The sequence below is a fragment of the Erythrolamprus reginae genome, chromosome 4 (genome assembly GCF_031021105.1).
Source record: "Erythrolamprus reginae isolate rEryReg1 chromosome 4, rEryReg1.hap1, whole genome shotgun sequence".
NCBI classification, from domain to species: domain Eukaryota; kingdom Metazoa; phylum Chordata; class Lepidosauria; order Squamata; family Dipsadidae; genus Erythrolamprus; species Erythrolamprus reginae.
Window position 1 is genome coordinate 8,099,806 of NC_091953.1, and position 17,332 is coordinate 8,117,137.

Genomic DNA, 17,332 nt, shown 5'->3' on the forward strand with positions numbered 1-17,332 from the left:
GGGCCCGGAGAAGAGAGGGGGAGGGCCATGAGCTAGGGGCGGGCCAATGGGCGCTTCTGCCGCGCCGCCTCTTTCTCCCGGCCCAATCCGAGGCGAGCCACCTGACCGGGCAAGATGGCGGCCCCCGCGGGCGGTGTGTGGTGGTGACCGAGGCGGGAGCCGCGCGCGACCTCGGCACTTGGCGAGCCGGGGAGTCTGAGCGGGGAAAGACGGCCGCCTGACCGGGGCTGCGGCTAGGAAAAAAACCGCCAGAAGCGCCTGCAAAACGTAGGTGGAAGCTGCTGGGAAAGGGCGGGAGGGAGGCGCGGAGGGGGAGACTCCATTGTTTACCACCCACCACCGCCGCTGCTAATCGGTTCTGCCTTTGCTGAAACCGGGCGGCCAAACGGGCCTGTAAATGAAAACAAGGCCTTGCAGCGTCCGCGGGTGCAATACAGGGATTGGCTGCAGAGGGGAAGGCGTCTCTTGCACGGCTCCGGTTTGGTGACCTTCCGTTGCCCTGCTGGGGAAGGACGGTCGGGATTTGGCAAGCAAACCGCTGGTCCGGGATTGCCGGGAGGAGAGGTGGGGAGGTAGAGGCTGCTGGACTAAAGGAGACTTTGCTACCTGCGAAGAGGGAACTGGGCTGCCGGCGGTGCTGCTAAAACGGAGCTGAGGGCTTGGTTCTCCTTGCATAGGGCCCCGACCTTCCTAAGGGGTTGGGTTGGGTTGGGTTGGGTAGAAAGGAGTGGATGGGAAGAAGGAAGGGATGGCAAGAGTGGATGGACAGAAGGAAGAAAGGAAGGAGTGAAATGAAGGAGGGATAAAAAGAGTGGATGGACAGAAGGAAGGAAGGAGTGAAATGAAGGATAGGAGTGGGTGGACAGAAGGAAGGAAGGGATAGAAGGAGTGGATGGACAGAAGGAAGGAAGGAAGGAAGGAGTGAAATGAAGGATAGGAGTGAGTGGACAGAAGGAAGGGATAGAAAGAGTAGACAGAAGCCAGGAAGGAGTGAAAGAAAGGAAGGCATAGAAGGAGTGGATGAACAGAAGGAAGGAGTGAAAGGAAGGATAGGAGTGGATGGAAGGAAGGGATAAAAAGAGTGGATGGACAGAAGGAAGGAAGGAGTGAAAGGAAGGGTAGGAGTGAAAGGAAGTAAGGGATAGAAAGAGTGGATGGACAGGAAGGAAGGAGTAAAAGAGAGGGATAATGGATGTACAGAAGGAGTGAAAGGAAAGATAGAAGGAGTGGATGGACAGAAAGAAGGAGTGAAATGAAGGAAGGGATAGGAGTGGGTGGAGAGAAGGAAGGAAGGAGTGAAAAGGAAGGGATGGAAGGAAGGAAGAGATGGGTGGGTGAGTGGGAGGGATAGTGGGGAGGGAAATGGTGCATGGGTCATCTGTCTGGGGTTGATGAAGAACTCCAGTATAAATCAGAGCACCAGAGTGTGAGATCAGCTGCTGCTTCAGAGAACAATCCAACTTTCATTTATTGCATTTATATGCATACCATCCTACTGAAATGAAATGACACTTGTCATTTCCAAAACAGTTTCCCAACCTGTGAGGTGCAGGAAGAGTGTGTGTGTGAACTTTTAGTTACATTATGACAATAAATCCACATTTCCCAAAGTGTCCTGGCCTTGTTTTCAGTTTCCTTTGGGTTACTTCCCTAGGAGACTTCAGAGGAGAATCAGAACTGCAGAAAAAACAATTGCTGCCAACCTGTATACTGCAGGAGTCAAAAAGAGTAACTTTTTGACTAATCCACAGTAACTGAATGTAAACATGCCTGGGATAAACATATATCCACCCTAAGATAAAATACAGGAAATAGTATAAGGGCAGACTAGATGGACCATGAGGACTTTTTCTGCCATCAATCTTCTATGTTTCTAAGAGGGCGGTGAAAATATACTGCTCAAAAAAAATAAAGTGAACACTCAAATAGCATCCCAGATCTGAATGAATGAAATATTCTCTCTCATTCAATACTTTGTTCTGTACAAAGTTGAATGTGCACAACAGCGTGTGAAATTGATTGTCAATCAGTGTTGCTTCCTAAGTGGACAGTTTCATTTCACAGAAGTTTGATTTACTTGGAGTGTTGTTTAAGTGTTCCCTTTACTTTTTTGAGCAGTGTATTTCTAGCAGGGCTACCAGATTCTGTAGCAGTTTTGTCTCTAAGTTATCCGCCTGGTAAACTGGAAAGATTTGTTTTTCCTCCCCATATGCATGAATATATTTGAAACAGACTGCGTTGTTTCTTTGTATCATATGTGGGTACTGTATATGCATTTTGTATTTCTTTGTTTAGTCATATAGTGTATATTGGAAGTGGTGACCTGCTCTATGCAATGAAATTTCATTGTATGCTGATTAGTGTACATTTGAAGTGACAATAAGTTATTCCATGTTTTTTTTTTTAAATATCCAGCTTTATTAAAGGTACATTTCTTAAAACGATCCATCAATGGTATTCAGGTAGGACATGGGCTACAATTCGCAATGTTTTAAAACACATTCCAACTCCCCTTTTCTTTGCACTACCAAAATTAGAATTCTTTATTGGCCAAGTGTGATTGCACACATAAGGAATTTGTTTTTGGTGCATATGTTCTCAATGTACATAAAAGAAAAAGATACATTTGTCAAGGATCATGAGGTACAACACTTAATAATTGTCATAGGGGTCAAATAAGCAATGAGGAAACAACATTAATAAAATCTTAAGGATAGAAGCAACAAGTTACAGTCATACACTCATAGGTTGGAGGAATTGGGTGATAGGAATGACGAGAAAAAAACTAGTAGAAATAGAAGTGCAGACTTAGTAAAAAAGTTTGACAGTGTTGAGGGAATTATTTGTTTAGCAGAGTGATGGCGTTCAAGAAAAAACTGTTCTTGTGTCTAGTTGTCTTAGTGTGCTGTGCTCTGTAGCGACGTTTTGAGGGTAGGAGTTGAAACAGTTTATGTCCAGGATGCGAGAGGTCCATAAATATTTTCACGGCCCTCTTTTTGACTCGTGCAGTATACAGGTCCTCAGTAGAAGGCAGTTGGCAGCAATTGTTTTTGCTGCAGTTCTGATTATCCTCGGAAGTCTGTGTCGGTCTTGTTGGGTTGCAGAACCGAACCAGACAGTTTATAGAGGTGCAGATGACAGACTCAATGATTTCTCTGTAAAACTCTATCAGCAGCTCCTTCGGCAGTATGTATGAGTGATGACTGTGTGTTGTTTTATTGGGTTTAAACTTTTTTTTAACTTGTTCTTATTTATGTATTGGGGTATTTAAATTTTTATCATGTTTTTACCATTGTAAGCCGCCCTGAGTCCGCAAGAAAGGTGGCCTATTAAATAAAGGGAGGGAGGGAGGGAGGAAGCGATAGGGCAGTTCCACTCCCTTATCTTTCTGAACTGCCCATTGGGCCATTTTTCGCCATCCCCAGGCTTCAGGAGGGTTCCCTCCAGGATGCTTTCTGAACCTTGGGCAGAGCAAAAAACAGCCCCATGGGCTACTGGAAGTCAGGTGGTTTCAGTGGTTTCAGCACATATGCGGGGAGGGGCGCATTGCATTATGGGTGCAATTATGGTTTCAGCACATATGCGCAGGGCATTGCATTATGGGTGCGTGCACTCATGCACCCACTATCACGCATGTACCCTTTCGGCACCCAAGCCAAAAAAGGTTCGCCATCAATCACTGATGTAGGACATTGGAGCAAAGTGTCTTGACCGATTGATCTGTGTTTCAGTAAGTTACTAAAGTGAATTGAGATATCTTAAGCATGAATTTTAAAGTTCTTCATTTTCCAGCATAAATGGTTTCAGTTGTTTAGACCTTACAATAGGAAGAGCATTAGAAGACAAATAGGTTTTGTCAATAAATAAATCTATTTGTTCAATTTCTATCACTGCCAAACTCTGTCAAGTGACTCTGGACAGCTTTCAGTTTAGTTACTGCTTTGGCCATTGGTAGTAACTGTTCTGTCTGGGTCCCCCCAGACGCCAACACCAACCAAAAAGAGTATCCAGACACACTGGTAAAAAGCAAAGGCAGTTTATATAATTGAAAGCAAACACAGGTAACAAAAACTGTTCTTACAGACAGGAACGCTATGAAGCTTCACAGAGGTTTCACGAAGGCCAGGCAATAAAGCAGGATTCTTGCTGGCAAAAACAACGCTGGAGATAATAAACCCCACGCCTCCCCCAAGTCTTCCAGACTTCTAGGCCACAAGCCAAGATCAGAGATGCCAAGAATCGAAGCAAGGTCACAGGACTCCCAGTTGATAACTCTCCACAAGACTGTAAGGGCGGGCCTGCCTTTTCAACCCTGCTGAGGAGAACCACACCCAAACCCAGCTGTTGCCAATTCAGGGATGGAAATACCTTTCTAATTGGCCCCGTCTTTGAGCTGCACGTCGCTGCCTCATGTCTATTATAGCCTGTGCGTCTTCATCCAATGAATCCAGGCTACTAGCTGGGGAGAGCCCCCCCCCCAGGGGTCTCAGGCTGCTCTCCCTCCTCCTCTTCCTGACGTTCCTCTCCCCCGTCTGCCTGGTCCTCCCCCTCCTGTTCACTGTCCTCCTCCTCTGGACATGGATACGGCAGAGCTCCAGACGGTCCCTGAGGAACCTCAGGCTGAATCACAACAGTAACAAAAATAAAACCTACCTAAAAATGGCATGAATAAAATATAATAATTTAAATAATTTCATTGGGCAAAGACATACAGTACCCCATTTTTGTAATAATAACATCATATGATTACAGTGCATGTTTCGGAAGTGCTGCAGACTGAGCGAGAACAGTGAACTTCTAAGCTATTCCTTTAAAAAGCTTAACTTTCCAAGTCCTCTTCCTGCTTTAAGAAAACCTATTAATTACTGAAAATCTAAAATGAATCTTGAAGCACTCTTTTTTTTCCCAGGCTTTGGGTAAAAGTAGAGATGCAACATTCTGATAAGAAGCATTACTGAAGCATTACAATGCCATTATGTATGTTGTCTTTTAATCCCCTTTATCTCCTCAACGCTCCAGAGCTTAAAATGGCAGGGAAAGAATTTCTGGACCATTCTATGGAGAAAAAAATCAATAATCCGAGAAGTTACCCAGAACCCAGTTTTCAAAATATGCTTGAAAGGCTGCCTCAACAAGATCAGTGAGTACTAACACTTTGCAAATATCTGAATGTACAAGCGGTCCTTGACTTGCAACCTTTTGTTTGGAGACCATTTGAAATTACAGTGACACTGAAAAAAGTGATTTATGGCCATTTTTCACACAACCATTTATTTATTTATTAATCAGATTTGTATGCCGCCCCTCTCCGTAGACTCGGGGCGGCTAACAACAATAATAATACAATGTAAACAAACCTAATATTTAAGTTAATTTTTTAAAAAAACCAATTTAAGAAACCAATCATACATACTGACATACCATGCATAAATTTTATAAGCCTAGGGGGAAAGGAAAGTCTCAATTCCCCCATGCCTGATGACAGAGGTGGGTTTTAAGGAGCTTACAAAAGGCACCCCCTATGCTCACATGATCAAAATTTGGTTGTTTTGGCAATTTGCACATTTGCATGACAATTGCAAATCATGTGAACACCTTTGGCAATGTCAAATGGGGAGGACACTACAACTGCATTACTAACTCAGCAACTACAGTGATTTATTTAACAAATGCGTCAAAACTCACTTAACAACAGAAATTTTGGGCTCAATTGTGGTTATAAGTCAAGGACTCCTTTTTGACAGTTCCGTTTTCAAAACACTCAGGAATCTGCACCCTGATAGTGCAGTGTAAACAATAGTTAAGAAAAGATACTTATTTTCTGAATCTCCAGCATACAGCAGAAAATAATGCAATTGAAACTCATTCTGTTTGCTATTTATTTTCTGGGTACACAGCATAATATTGAAATCCACACAGACACACAACCCCATAATCTGATTTAAAGCTAAAAGCTTTAGTTGAGTTTTTTTTCCCAATAAGCTGTTCTCCAACTTCCCTAGTTATAAAATTGGCAAAGTAAAACAACGCAGCAGTCAGAAAATTTGGGAGTTCTACATATGGAGGTTGCCAGCCCAGCATTGCGAAGTAAAATATTGATTGATTGATTGATTGGATTTGTATGCCGCCCCTCTCCGGGGACTCAGAGCGGCTAACAGCAACAATAAAACAGTGTACAATAGTAATCTAATATTAAAAACGATTAAAACCCATTAATATAAAAAACCAAACATACATACATACCATGCATAGAATTGTAAAGGCCTAGAGGGAAAGAGGATCTCAATTCCCCCATGCCTGACGGCAGAGGTGGGTTTTAAGTAGCTTGCGAAAGGCAAGGAGGGTGGGGGCAATTCTAATGTCTGGGGGGAGTTGGTTCCAGATATAGTTCTCCCTTAATGACGTATATTTTTATAGGCTTATAAAAATTAAGAGCATTGTGTACAAGTAACGTTTGTGCCTTTCAGAGGGGAATCGGCTCATGGAAAGGGGATGTTTCATAGATTATTTTTTTAACTCCTAAAACTTTGTTGAATCTGGGTAGGAAACTGTTGAAAATGTTAATTCTTCCCCAAACACTGGAAATTTTGATGGAACCATAACCGTGCCCACCAGTCAAACAAAATAATTTCAAAAGCACAAACCCTTGGTGCTGAAAAATAGTCCACACCTGCTTTAGGAGGCGAGTAGAGTTCTATTTGCTGCCCGAATAGTCTTTGTATTCATTACTATTTCAACAGTTCAACTGCACAGGTATGCATCTGTCAACCTTAAGACTCATTCTGTAAGCTTAGAATAGTATAGAATCTCCTGACATATTCCTGAGGACTAGCTTTATGAAAGGAACGAGCAATCAGGTTCGTATAATGGTGGCAATGTATGGATGCTAATTTCAATAGTGCTTTTTGCTCACCTAAAAATATCGGACTTCCCTTATAAATTATTGATTGATTGATTGATTGATTGATTGGATTTGTATGCCGCCCCTCTCCGGAGACTCGTTATATTAATTATAGTCTTGTGGCCACCACTGTACGAACCTAATTGCTTTTAATAGAAAATGTACCCAGCATGGATGTACACAGCAGGAATATGTCATGAGATTCTATACTATTTTAGGCTTTCCAAGTGAGAATATTTGCTTTCCCTTTTATTCTTTTGCTCTAATGTGTGATGCACTATGCCAAGAGATGGCAAACCTTTTTTTCCTCGGGTGTCAGAAGAGTATGCACGCACACTATCGCACATGCACAAGTGCCCACACCCATAATTCAATGCCTGGGGAGGGTGAAAACAGCTTCTCCCACCTCCTGGAGGCTAGAAACGGCCTGTTTCCCAACTTCTAGTGGGCCCAGTAGGCTCACATTTCACCCTTCCCAGGCTCCAAAGGCTTTCCTGGAGCCCTCCTAATCCCCTAGAGCAACGGTCCCCAAACTACGGCCCGCGGGCCACATGTGGCCCGCTGAGGCCATTTATCCGGCCCGTGGGTGAGTGACACAACACAGGGTTCCATCTAATTTTCTATGAATAAAATGCGGTATTTTGTTAGTAACTAATATCAATCATCAAAAAAGTTTTTTTTCAAATTTTGTCATCCAGTTGTATTCATTTTCTTTTAATTAAATTCCCTCCTTAATGTTCCTTCAAAAAGTACACTGATTATATTCTAACTTATTAACCATTATGCCAAAGTGCTTCCTTCTTTCTTTATACGTTTTTCTATAAGCCAAGAAAACCTACAATCAGATGTTAACAAAAGAAAATTAAAAACAAAACATAAACATATATGAATTTCATACTTAAGGTATGTGCAGTGTGCATAGGGATTTGTTCATAGTTTTTTTTTATAGTCCGGCCCTCCAACAGTCTGTGGGACAGTGAACTGGCCCCCTGTGTAAAAAGTTTGGGGACCCCTGCCCTAGAGGCTCTCTGGAAGCCAAAAACGCCCTCCCAGAGCATCTCTGTGAGCCAAAAATCAGCTGGCCGGCACACACATTCGTGTTGGAGCTGAGCTAGGGCTATGGCTCCGTGTGCCACCTATGGCAAATGTTCGCCATCACTGCAGTATGCTGATGGACAAGTTAGGGTAGTCGTCATTGGTGGTGGTGGTGGCAGCAGCAATAATAATTATCTTCTCTTCTTCTGCAGAAATTTCTTCCATACTGGAGCCTTCGTCCTTTCCTTCAATTCAAGTCTCCTTGCCTTAATATCTAATAACTTATTTAGGAAGCTTATGCATGTCACACAGGCTCGTTATTCAACAGTTGCAGCCATGTCCTTTTTGCCATTCGTCACAACTACAGTGGCTTATGAGGCTATAATAAAACAGTCTTTGATGACAGGTATGCCTTCACACCTCATCCAATCAATGCAATATTTTTTTCAATCTCTTCTGATATTTCTGGTATGGGATAGACTTACCTTCACTGAGCCAGATTGCAATCCATCCTCTTTATGACATAGTGTGTCTCTTTTAATAAATAACAATTTCTAGTGGTGGTTCTGGAATTGGTTGTCAAAGTTTGTTTTATTTTTGTTTGTTTTTTTAAACTATGCCCCATAAGGCAGAACCCATTTTAGTACGCAGTGTGTAATAGTTAAGTAAGATCCTGATACTTACTGCTCCTGGTGAAGTAAACCTTAAAATTATAAATCCAATTTTATTTATTTATTAGATTTATTTATTTATTAGATTTGTATGCCGCCCCTTTCCGTGGACTTGGGGCGGCTCACAACGCAATAAAACAATTCATAACAAATCTAATAATATACAATTTAAAATTTAAAATAGTTAAAAGACCCCCTTTTTAAGCAAACATACCTACAAACATACCATACATAAATTATATAGGCCCGGAGGAGTTTCTTTTCTCCATTCGCTGCACTGTACAATTCCCAGAATAATTTCCAAATTATTTCACCTTTTTATCATGCTTGGCTAGGGGTTGCTGGATTGCCTTTCATTGTTTCTATTTCCAAAAGGATTCTGAGCAGCTTATAGTTCAAGAAAACAGAATTTAAAAGCACATTAAGAAACGTAACCACCCAGAGAAAATCGTAGAATTCATAAAAACTTGACAAGAGGTCCCTGTTCAAAAACTCAAAATATCCAGGATGATAAGGGAGTGGTCATTGCATGTATCTTTAGTGCAGTGTTTCCCAACCTTGGCCACTTGAAGATATCTGGACTTCAACTCCTAGAATTCCCCAGCCAGCATTTGTTGGCTGGGGAATTCTGGGAATTGAAGTCCAGATGTCTTCAAGTTACCAAGGTTGGGAAACACTGCTTTAGTGAATGCTGTTTATTAGAAGTTGTGTTTTTTCAATAAATAACTGGGGCTGAAATAAGCACGCTTTCTGAATCTGACGACAAATGTTAACTGACTGGATCTGGAGCACCTATTAATATATATATATTTGTTTATTATTTATTTATTGGACTTTTATGCTGCCCCTCCCCAGGGACTCGGGGCAGCTTACAACATAAAATAAAACAATATATAACATCTTAAATCCAATTAATTAAATTTAAAATCTAAAAAACCCAAGAACAATAAAAAAACAGTCATTCCTATTTGATCAACTTTCTCTGAACAGATTCATCGGCCAGGGGAAAGAGTCTAGTGGGCCTAAGCCTGGTGGCATAAATGAGTCTTAAGGCTCTTGGGGAGTCTTAACAGTGGAAAGGGGAAACTTCTTAAGGGAAAAGTTCAAAAGCAACATGAGAAAATATTATTTTACTGAAAGAGTAGTAGATCCTTGGAACAAACTTCCAGCAGACGTGATTGGTAAATCCACAGGAACTGAATTTAAACATGCCTGGGATAAACATAGATCCATCCTAAGATAAAATACAAAAAATAGTATAACGGCAGACTAGATGGATTATGAGGTCTTTTTCTGCCGTCAGTCTTCTATGTTTCTAGTGGAAGGTGAGGAGGGTGGGGGCAGTATGAATCTCCGGGGGGAGCTGACTCCAGAGGGCCGGGCCCCCCACAGAGAAGGCTCTTCCTCTAGACCCCGCCAAACAACATTGTCTAGTTGACAATACTTGGAGAAGGCCGACTCTTTGGGAACTGACCAGTCGCTGGGACTCCTGCGGCAGAAGGCGGTCCCATAGGTATTCTGGCCCGATGCCATGTAGGGCTTTATAGGTCATAACCAACACTTTGAATTGCATCTGGAAACCAACTGGCAGACAATGCAGTCCGCGGAGTGTTGGAGAAATACGTGTATGTCTGGGCAAGCCCGTGACTGCTCGCACGGCTGCGTTCTGCACAATTTGCAGTTTCCGAACGCTCTTCAAAGGTAGCCTCATGTAGAGTATGGGTAGAAGGGAATGGATGCAAATGGACACTCAAATAGCCAGACTCTTTTCTGTGAAAATCCCAACACCTCAAATTGCACGTAGAAGCCATGTTGCTTCTCCAACAGCAATCCTACACGGACATAACTAGAAGCTCCCATTACTGCTGACTGCTGCATTTTTGGAACACCTGTAGCTTCTGGATAGTCTTCAGGGGCAGACCCATGGACAGCACCTTGCAACACAGTGGTACCTCTACTTAAGAACTTAATCCGTTCCGTGAGCAGGTTCTCAAGTAGAAAAGCTCTTAACTAGAAATTGCAGCATCACAAAAATACGGAAGTCCGGAGGTGGGGTTTTGAGGAATTCCGTGTTTTTGCGATGCTGCAATTTCACTGAGGTTCCCCTCGCTGGGAAACCCCACCTCCGGACTTCCGTTGCCAGCAAAGCACCCATTTTTGCGCTGCTGGGATTTCCCTGCTGGGATTCCCCTGCAGCATCACAAAAACACAGAAGTCTGGAGGTGGGGTTTCCCATGGAGGGGAGCCTCAGGGGAATCCCAGCAGCGCAAAAACGGGCACTTCAGCTGGCAAAAGGGGTGAGTTTTGGGCTTGCACACATTAATCACTTTTCCATTGTTTCCTATGGGAAACATTGTTTCATCTTACAAACATTTCACCTAAAAACCTCGTCCTGGAACCAATTAAGTTTGTAAAATGAGGTATCACTGTATTTTATGTCACATGCTCTATACCTAACTTAATCCCACAAGAACATTGTCAGCATGCAGCATGTCTATTGCAATTTTTCTAGGACAGGATTTTAAACCACAAATACTAATTCAGTTCATTCCATTATTGTTTCAGGTAACTTAAATTGTGAAATCTGTGCTATGGTGAGAGGTGGTTTAATAGGAGGTGTCGTGGGCTTCTTCTACCCCTTCATTCTAGCGCTGCCTCTCAATGCATTGTTGGCTACAAGGTATGTTTCAACCCAATTGTTATATTAAGCACTCTCTTAGTATTATTGTATACATCCAATAATACATCGCCCATTATCTGGGTCGTTGCTTTATAGAATTCGCTGGGGAATCCGTCTGGGCCTGGTGTTTTATTTTATTTCATTTTATTGCTTTTTAATTGCCTGTTCAAATTCTTCCTTAGTTATTTCTTTATTTAACATCTCTACATCTTTCTTTTCTATAGGATTTATGCTGATTTTTCCTAAGTAATTTAATAAGTCGTCTTTAATTTTATCTTTTTGATATAGTGTTCCCTCAATTTGTACGGGGGATGCGTTCTGAGACCACCCGCAAAAGTTGAATTTCCGCAAAGTAGAGATGCGGAAGTAAATACACTATTTTTGGCTATGAACAGTACAGTGTTCCCTCGATTTTCGCGGGTTCGAACTTCACAAAACGGCTATACCACGGGTTTTCAAAAATATTAATTAAAAAATACTTTGCGGTTTTTCCCCCTATACCACGGTTTTTCCTGCCTGATGATGTCATATGTCATCACCAAACTTTCCTGCGCCTTTAATAAATATTTTTTTAAATAAACTTTAATAAATAAACATGGTGAGTAATAATCTAAATGGTTGCTAATGGAATGGGAAATTGTAATTTAGGGGTTTAAAGTGTTAAGGGAAGGCTTGTGACACTGTTCATAGCCAAAAATAGCGTATTTACTTCCGCATCTCTACTTCGCGGAAATTCGATTTTCGCGGGCGGTCTTGGAACGCATCCCCCGCGAAAATCGAGGGAACACTATCACAAACCTTCCCTTAACACTTTAAACCCCTAAATTACAATTTCCCAGTCCCTTAGCAACTATTTAGATTATTACTCATCATGTTTATTTATTCAAGTTTATTTTTTTTAAAAATTATTAAAGGCGGATGAAAGTTTAGCGATGACATATGACATCATCGGGCGGGAAAAACTGGTATAGGGGAAAAAACCGTAAAGTATTTTTTAATTAATATTTTTGAAAAACCGTGGTATATGGGAAAAAACCACGAAGTATTTTTAATTAATATTTTTGAAAAACCGTGGTATAGGGGGGGAACCACGAAGTATTTTTAATTAATATTTTGGAAAAACCATGGTATAGACTTCGCGAAGTTCGAACCTGCGAAAATCAAGGGAACACTGTAGTCTTTTAAAATAACCCAATGCTATCTCTTTTTTTTTCTCCAGATAATGTTGTATTGTCTCATTTTTATCTTTTAGTTGTTGTAAATACGTCCTTTTTAACGGAGTGACAAAGCGGTTAATTCCTAAATTATCGCAAAACTTAGCCAAACTCTTTTTCATAACTTTTTCTCCCTCTTCCAGGTACTACACTACTCCCTTGCCAAACAAAGAAAATGCAGTGCGATTCTGGATCTTGGCTAGTAAACCGATTTTTAAAAAGATGAGATTTGCCGCTTTCATCCAAGTTGCTTTTGGTGCGTACCTTGGCTCAAAGCACCACAAAATATATGTCAAAATGATCCACATGCCTGAACCTGGAAGGGACTCCGAGGAAATCAGAGAATAAAACTTTGAAAAGGTGTTTTAGCTTTTATTTGATTGGAGTTCTTTCAAGGTTTGGATACTTTATGAATGTTCTAATCTGATCTGGGTCATTTGTGTCAACTTCATGAAAATGGAGAAATTGAAACAGACGCACCCCAATCCCAAGGAGCATCTTAAAAGGGGACGACTTCTTGTGCTGCACTGCAAGAGAGCAACCGACAACATTGGGTGAATGAAAAGAGCAACGACGCCTACACTTTGAGGGAGGGAAGAGTTACTGTTGAAAAGAAGTGGTATATAGGTATCGTATTTTTCGGAGTATAAGGCACACCGGAATATAAGAGGCATCTTAGTTTTGGGGGCGGAAAAAAGGGAAAAGAATCTGCTTGCCAGGTATTCATCTGGCTAGCGTCCTTAGCCAGGACATTATTTTATCCCCTGATTAGGGCTTTAAAAAAACATTATTCGGAGGGATAAAGAGCTTGCAAGCTGGGAAGAGCTGGGAACATTGTTAGCACCTGGTTAGGGCTGGAAAGAAGTTTGACCAATGGAAAAAAAAAACCCTGCAAAGTCTTAGGGTTTGGAAAATATTCTTCGCAGAGAGTAACAATGAAAGAGCTTGCAAGCCGGTAGGAGCTGGGCACATCGTTAGCAGCTAGTTAAGGCTGAAAAAAGCTACATTCAGAGTATAAGACGCAAAATGTGAGGCAATTTCATGCAAGACTCCATTAATAGACTTCCCATCAGCCAATGTCGCTGATGGGAAAGAGCCTTCTTTGTGGTGGCCCCGGCCCTCTGGAATGAGCTCCCCTTGGAGATCTATACTGCCCCCACTCTCCCTGCCTTTCGTAAACTTTTAAAGACCCACCTCTGCCAGGAGGCCTGGGGCCATTTAAATTTTAACACCACATCCAATGAATGCGATGGATGATGTATGAATATGTTGTAAACTTTTAATTATGAGGATTTTAATCTGTAAATTTTGTTTAGATTTCTACATGTTATGAGCCGCCCTGAGTCTCAAAAAGGCGGCATAGAAATCAAATAAATAATGACACAGGCAGTCCTCAACTTAACAACCAGTTGCTTAACAGCTTGAAGTTACAAGTTTCTTGCAGCTGATTTTTGAAATACCAGTGGCTGCACTCAATCTTAAAGATAAAGATATCCCTTGTCCAGCTGTGTCCAATACTAGTAGGCAGTGCATATCTCAAGTTTCTTTAGTCACGGGAGTCAGCATTGTCCAAAGATGTTTCTGTGGTCATCGCTATGCCAAGACCAAAGTGCCATTTAATTATCTCCTTAAGTTTGCATGCCTTGGAACTACTAGGTAGGCAGGAGCTGGGATAACGGGAACTCATGCTGAGCTCAACTCTCAAACCCTGGCTGTCAGCTCTCCAGTTGACAAGCTCAGCATCAAACAGCTGAACATTTGCACCCCTTACACAAACCTCTATGGTCATGTAACATTTTGAGCACTTGGCAGCTGGCTCACCTTTACAACAATTGGCAATGGCCTGCGATCCCATGAGAGCAGTTCGTGCTGCTTTCTTCCGGTTTCTTGGGAAGCAGGGAGAACACCCATTGGAAGAACATATTTGCTCAACCATCATAAAAAAAATGGTCCCAAAATCAGATCTGGTCACGTACTGCTTCGATCTACGAACCACAACGATAACGACTGTAATTCTGGGCTCAATTGCGATCTTACCTTGACTACCTGTAGGCAGTGTTGTCTCTAATTTTTTTTTTGGGTGGGCGGAAAAGTATAGTATCTGAGCGGCAGTCCCTTCGGGACTGGGCGACACAGAAATAATAATAAAATTTCCCTCTCGGCTTCTGGGCAGGTTTGGAAAACTCTGAGTTGATGATGATTTTTAAGTGAGCGATTGCTCACTGCTCAGCTTAGAGGGAACTATGCCTGTAGGGGAACAATTGGGGCTTTCATCAGGAATATGTGCGCACAAGAAAAGCTTTGGACAATCTCATCTGTCAGAATTCTTTCCTTAAGCAAATCAGTTGTTTAAGAATTGTTGAGCTTCAAATTTACTGGGATATACCGTATATACCCTCCTTGCCTTTCGTAAACTCCTTAAAACCCACCTCTGCCATCAGGCATGGGGGAACTGAGATATTCTTTCCCCGTAAGCCTTTACAATTTATGCATGGTATGTTTGTTTGTATGTATGTTTGGTTTTACAAATAAGGTTTTTTTTACTGTTTTAGTATTGGATTTACATGCTGTTTTGTACTACTGTTGTTAGCCGCCCCGAGTCTAGGGAGAGGGGCGGCATACAAATCCAATAAATTAAATAAATAAATAAATATTTTTCCCCGAGTATAAGATGCACCTTTTTCCTCCCTAAAAATGGATGATAATTTGGGTGCGTCTTATACTCTGAATGTAGCTTCCCCTCCCCGCCCCCCAGCCTTAGCTAGATGCTAACAATCTTCCCAGCTCTTACCTTGCAGGCTCCTTCATTGTTACTCTCTGCGAAGAATGTTTTCCAAGCCCTAAGTCTTTGCAGGTTTTTTTATTGGTCTAACTTGCTCCAAATGTTTGTTTCCAGCCCTAAGCAGGTGCTAATGATGTTCCCAGCTCTTACTGGTTTGCAAGCTCTTTCATTGTTACTCTCTGCAAAGAATGTTTTCCAAGCCCTAAGCTTTTGCAGGTTTTTTTCATTGCTCTACTTGATCCGAATATTTCTTTCCAGGTGCTAATATTCCCAGGTCTTACTGGCTTGCAAGCTCTTTCACAGTTACTCTCTCCGAATAAGTTTTTTTTTAAAGCCCTAACCAGGGGATAAAATAATGTGCTGAAGTTGACCGGAGTAAGGATGCTAGCCAGATGAATATCTGTTAAGATTATTTTCCCTATATTCCTCCCCAAAAACTAAGGCACGTCTTATAGTCTGAAAAAACATGGTACCTATTTTCAAGTTTAAATACCCATATTATTACAAAAAAACCAAGCAATATTAATGCAATAGTAAAAATGTGAATCATTTTTCTGCAGACCACCAAAGCTTTCTCACGGACCATCAGTGGTCCACGGACTACCAGTTAGTGACCAATGCTCTAAAGCTCACTTACTATTTATCATATGCCTACCTGAAGAAGTCCACACTTGAATATCTTTAGTATCTTTTATTCAGTGTAGTTGTAATTATATTAATATTCACCCCAATATGAGTCATATTGAGCTTTTTAAACACAATATATAAAAGGCTGGTTAATTTTAGATCATATGTGAAATCCAAAATAGTATGTCTCAAACCCACAATAAGCCACTTCTCAGACACTTTACAAACAAAAGAGAATTAGGGACGCCTCCATTTTGCAAGGTGAATACAGGTAATCCTTGCCTTACAAGAGTTCATTTAGTAACTATTCGAAGTTACAAGGGCACTGAAAACAGTAATAAGACCGCTTTTCACACATCCCCATGGTCCCGAGATCAAAATTCAGATGCTTGGTAACCAGTCAAGGGCTACTAAAATTTTTACCACCACACTGTGGGCGTGGCTTATGCAGGACGCCCTGCATTTTCTTTCAATATCTTTCAGTGCAAATTGGGTGCTCTGGGGTGGAGCTCCATTTTCACTACCCCCACTGTGCCCCCCCCCCTTTCAGGGCAGTAGCCCAACCCTGTTGGTAACTGACTCTTAATTCATGGTGGCTGCACTGCTGGGATCCTGCAAACACTTTGTGACCTTCTGACAAAATAAGCATTAAAAAAAAAGATGTTGAGACTTTGGAAAAAGCACAAAGAATTGCAACACAGATAATTAAAGTCCTGAGGACAAAAACATATGAAGAATGATTGCAGGAATTGGGCGAGACCAATCCAGAGAAGAAAGTGCCACAAAGAAGAGGGGATCAACTTATTTTCCAAAGCACTGAAAGGCAGGACAAGAAACAATAGATGGAAAGTCATCAAATAAAGAAACTACCTGAAATTAAGGAGAAATTTCCTAACGGTGAGGACAGCTAACCAATGGAGCAGCTTGCCTCCAGAAATTATGGGTGCTTCATCACTGGAGGTTTTTTTTTTTTAAAAAAAAGACTGGATGTGAAGCTTCACAGAAGAGTCACGACGGCCAGACAATACAACAGGCTTCTTACTGGCACACACACCACTGTAGATAATAAAACCCACGCCTCCCCCAAGTTTTCAGCCTTCGAGGCCACAAGCCAGAATCAGAGACGCCAAGGATCGAAGCAAGGTCACAGGACTCCCAAAAGATAACTCTCCACAATACAGGAAGGGCGGGCCTGCCTTTTCAGCCTTTCTAAGAAGAACCACACCCAAACCCAGCTGTTGCCTATTAGGGATGGAAGTACCTGGCTAATTGTCCCCTTCTTTGTGCTGCCCTTCTCTGCCTCATATCTATGATGGCTTGTGCGTCTTCATCCAATGACTCCAGGCTACTCGCTGGGGAGAGCTCCCCCCCCCCCCGGGGGTCTCAGGCTGTTCCCCCTCCTCCTCGTCCTGACATTCCTCT

At 41.9% G+C, this 17,332-nt stretch overlaps 1 protein-coding gene across 2 annotated transcripts; it reads left to right on the forward strand.

The window, feature by feature from the left end:
- The first annotated feature begins 64 nt into the window (after positions 1 to 64).
- On the forward strand, positions 65 to 12,864 carry LOC139166257 (transmembrane protein 126A-like). 2 transcript variants are annotated; one of them, XM_070749583.1, is made up of 5 exons: positions 65 to 267; positions 5,020 to 5,140; positions 8,149 to 8,342; positions 11,173 to 11,287; positions 12,645 to 12,864. In XM_070749583.1, exons 2-5 carry the CDS (start codon positions 5,028 to 5,030, stop codon positions 12,847 to 12,849), a joined length of 627 nt encoding a protein of 208 aa, XP_070605684.1. In that variant the 5' UTR covers positions 65 to 267; positions 5,020 to 5,027; the 3' UTR covers positions 12,850 to 12,864. The 2 variants fall into 2 exon arrangements, with proteins under 2 accessions (XP_070605684.1, XP_070605683.1); XM_070749582.1 differs by lacking the exon at positions 65 to 267 and having other exon boundaries at positions 4,953 to 5,140.
- The last annotated feature ends 4,468 nt before the right edge of the window (positions 12,865 to 17,332 follow it).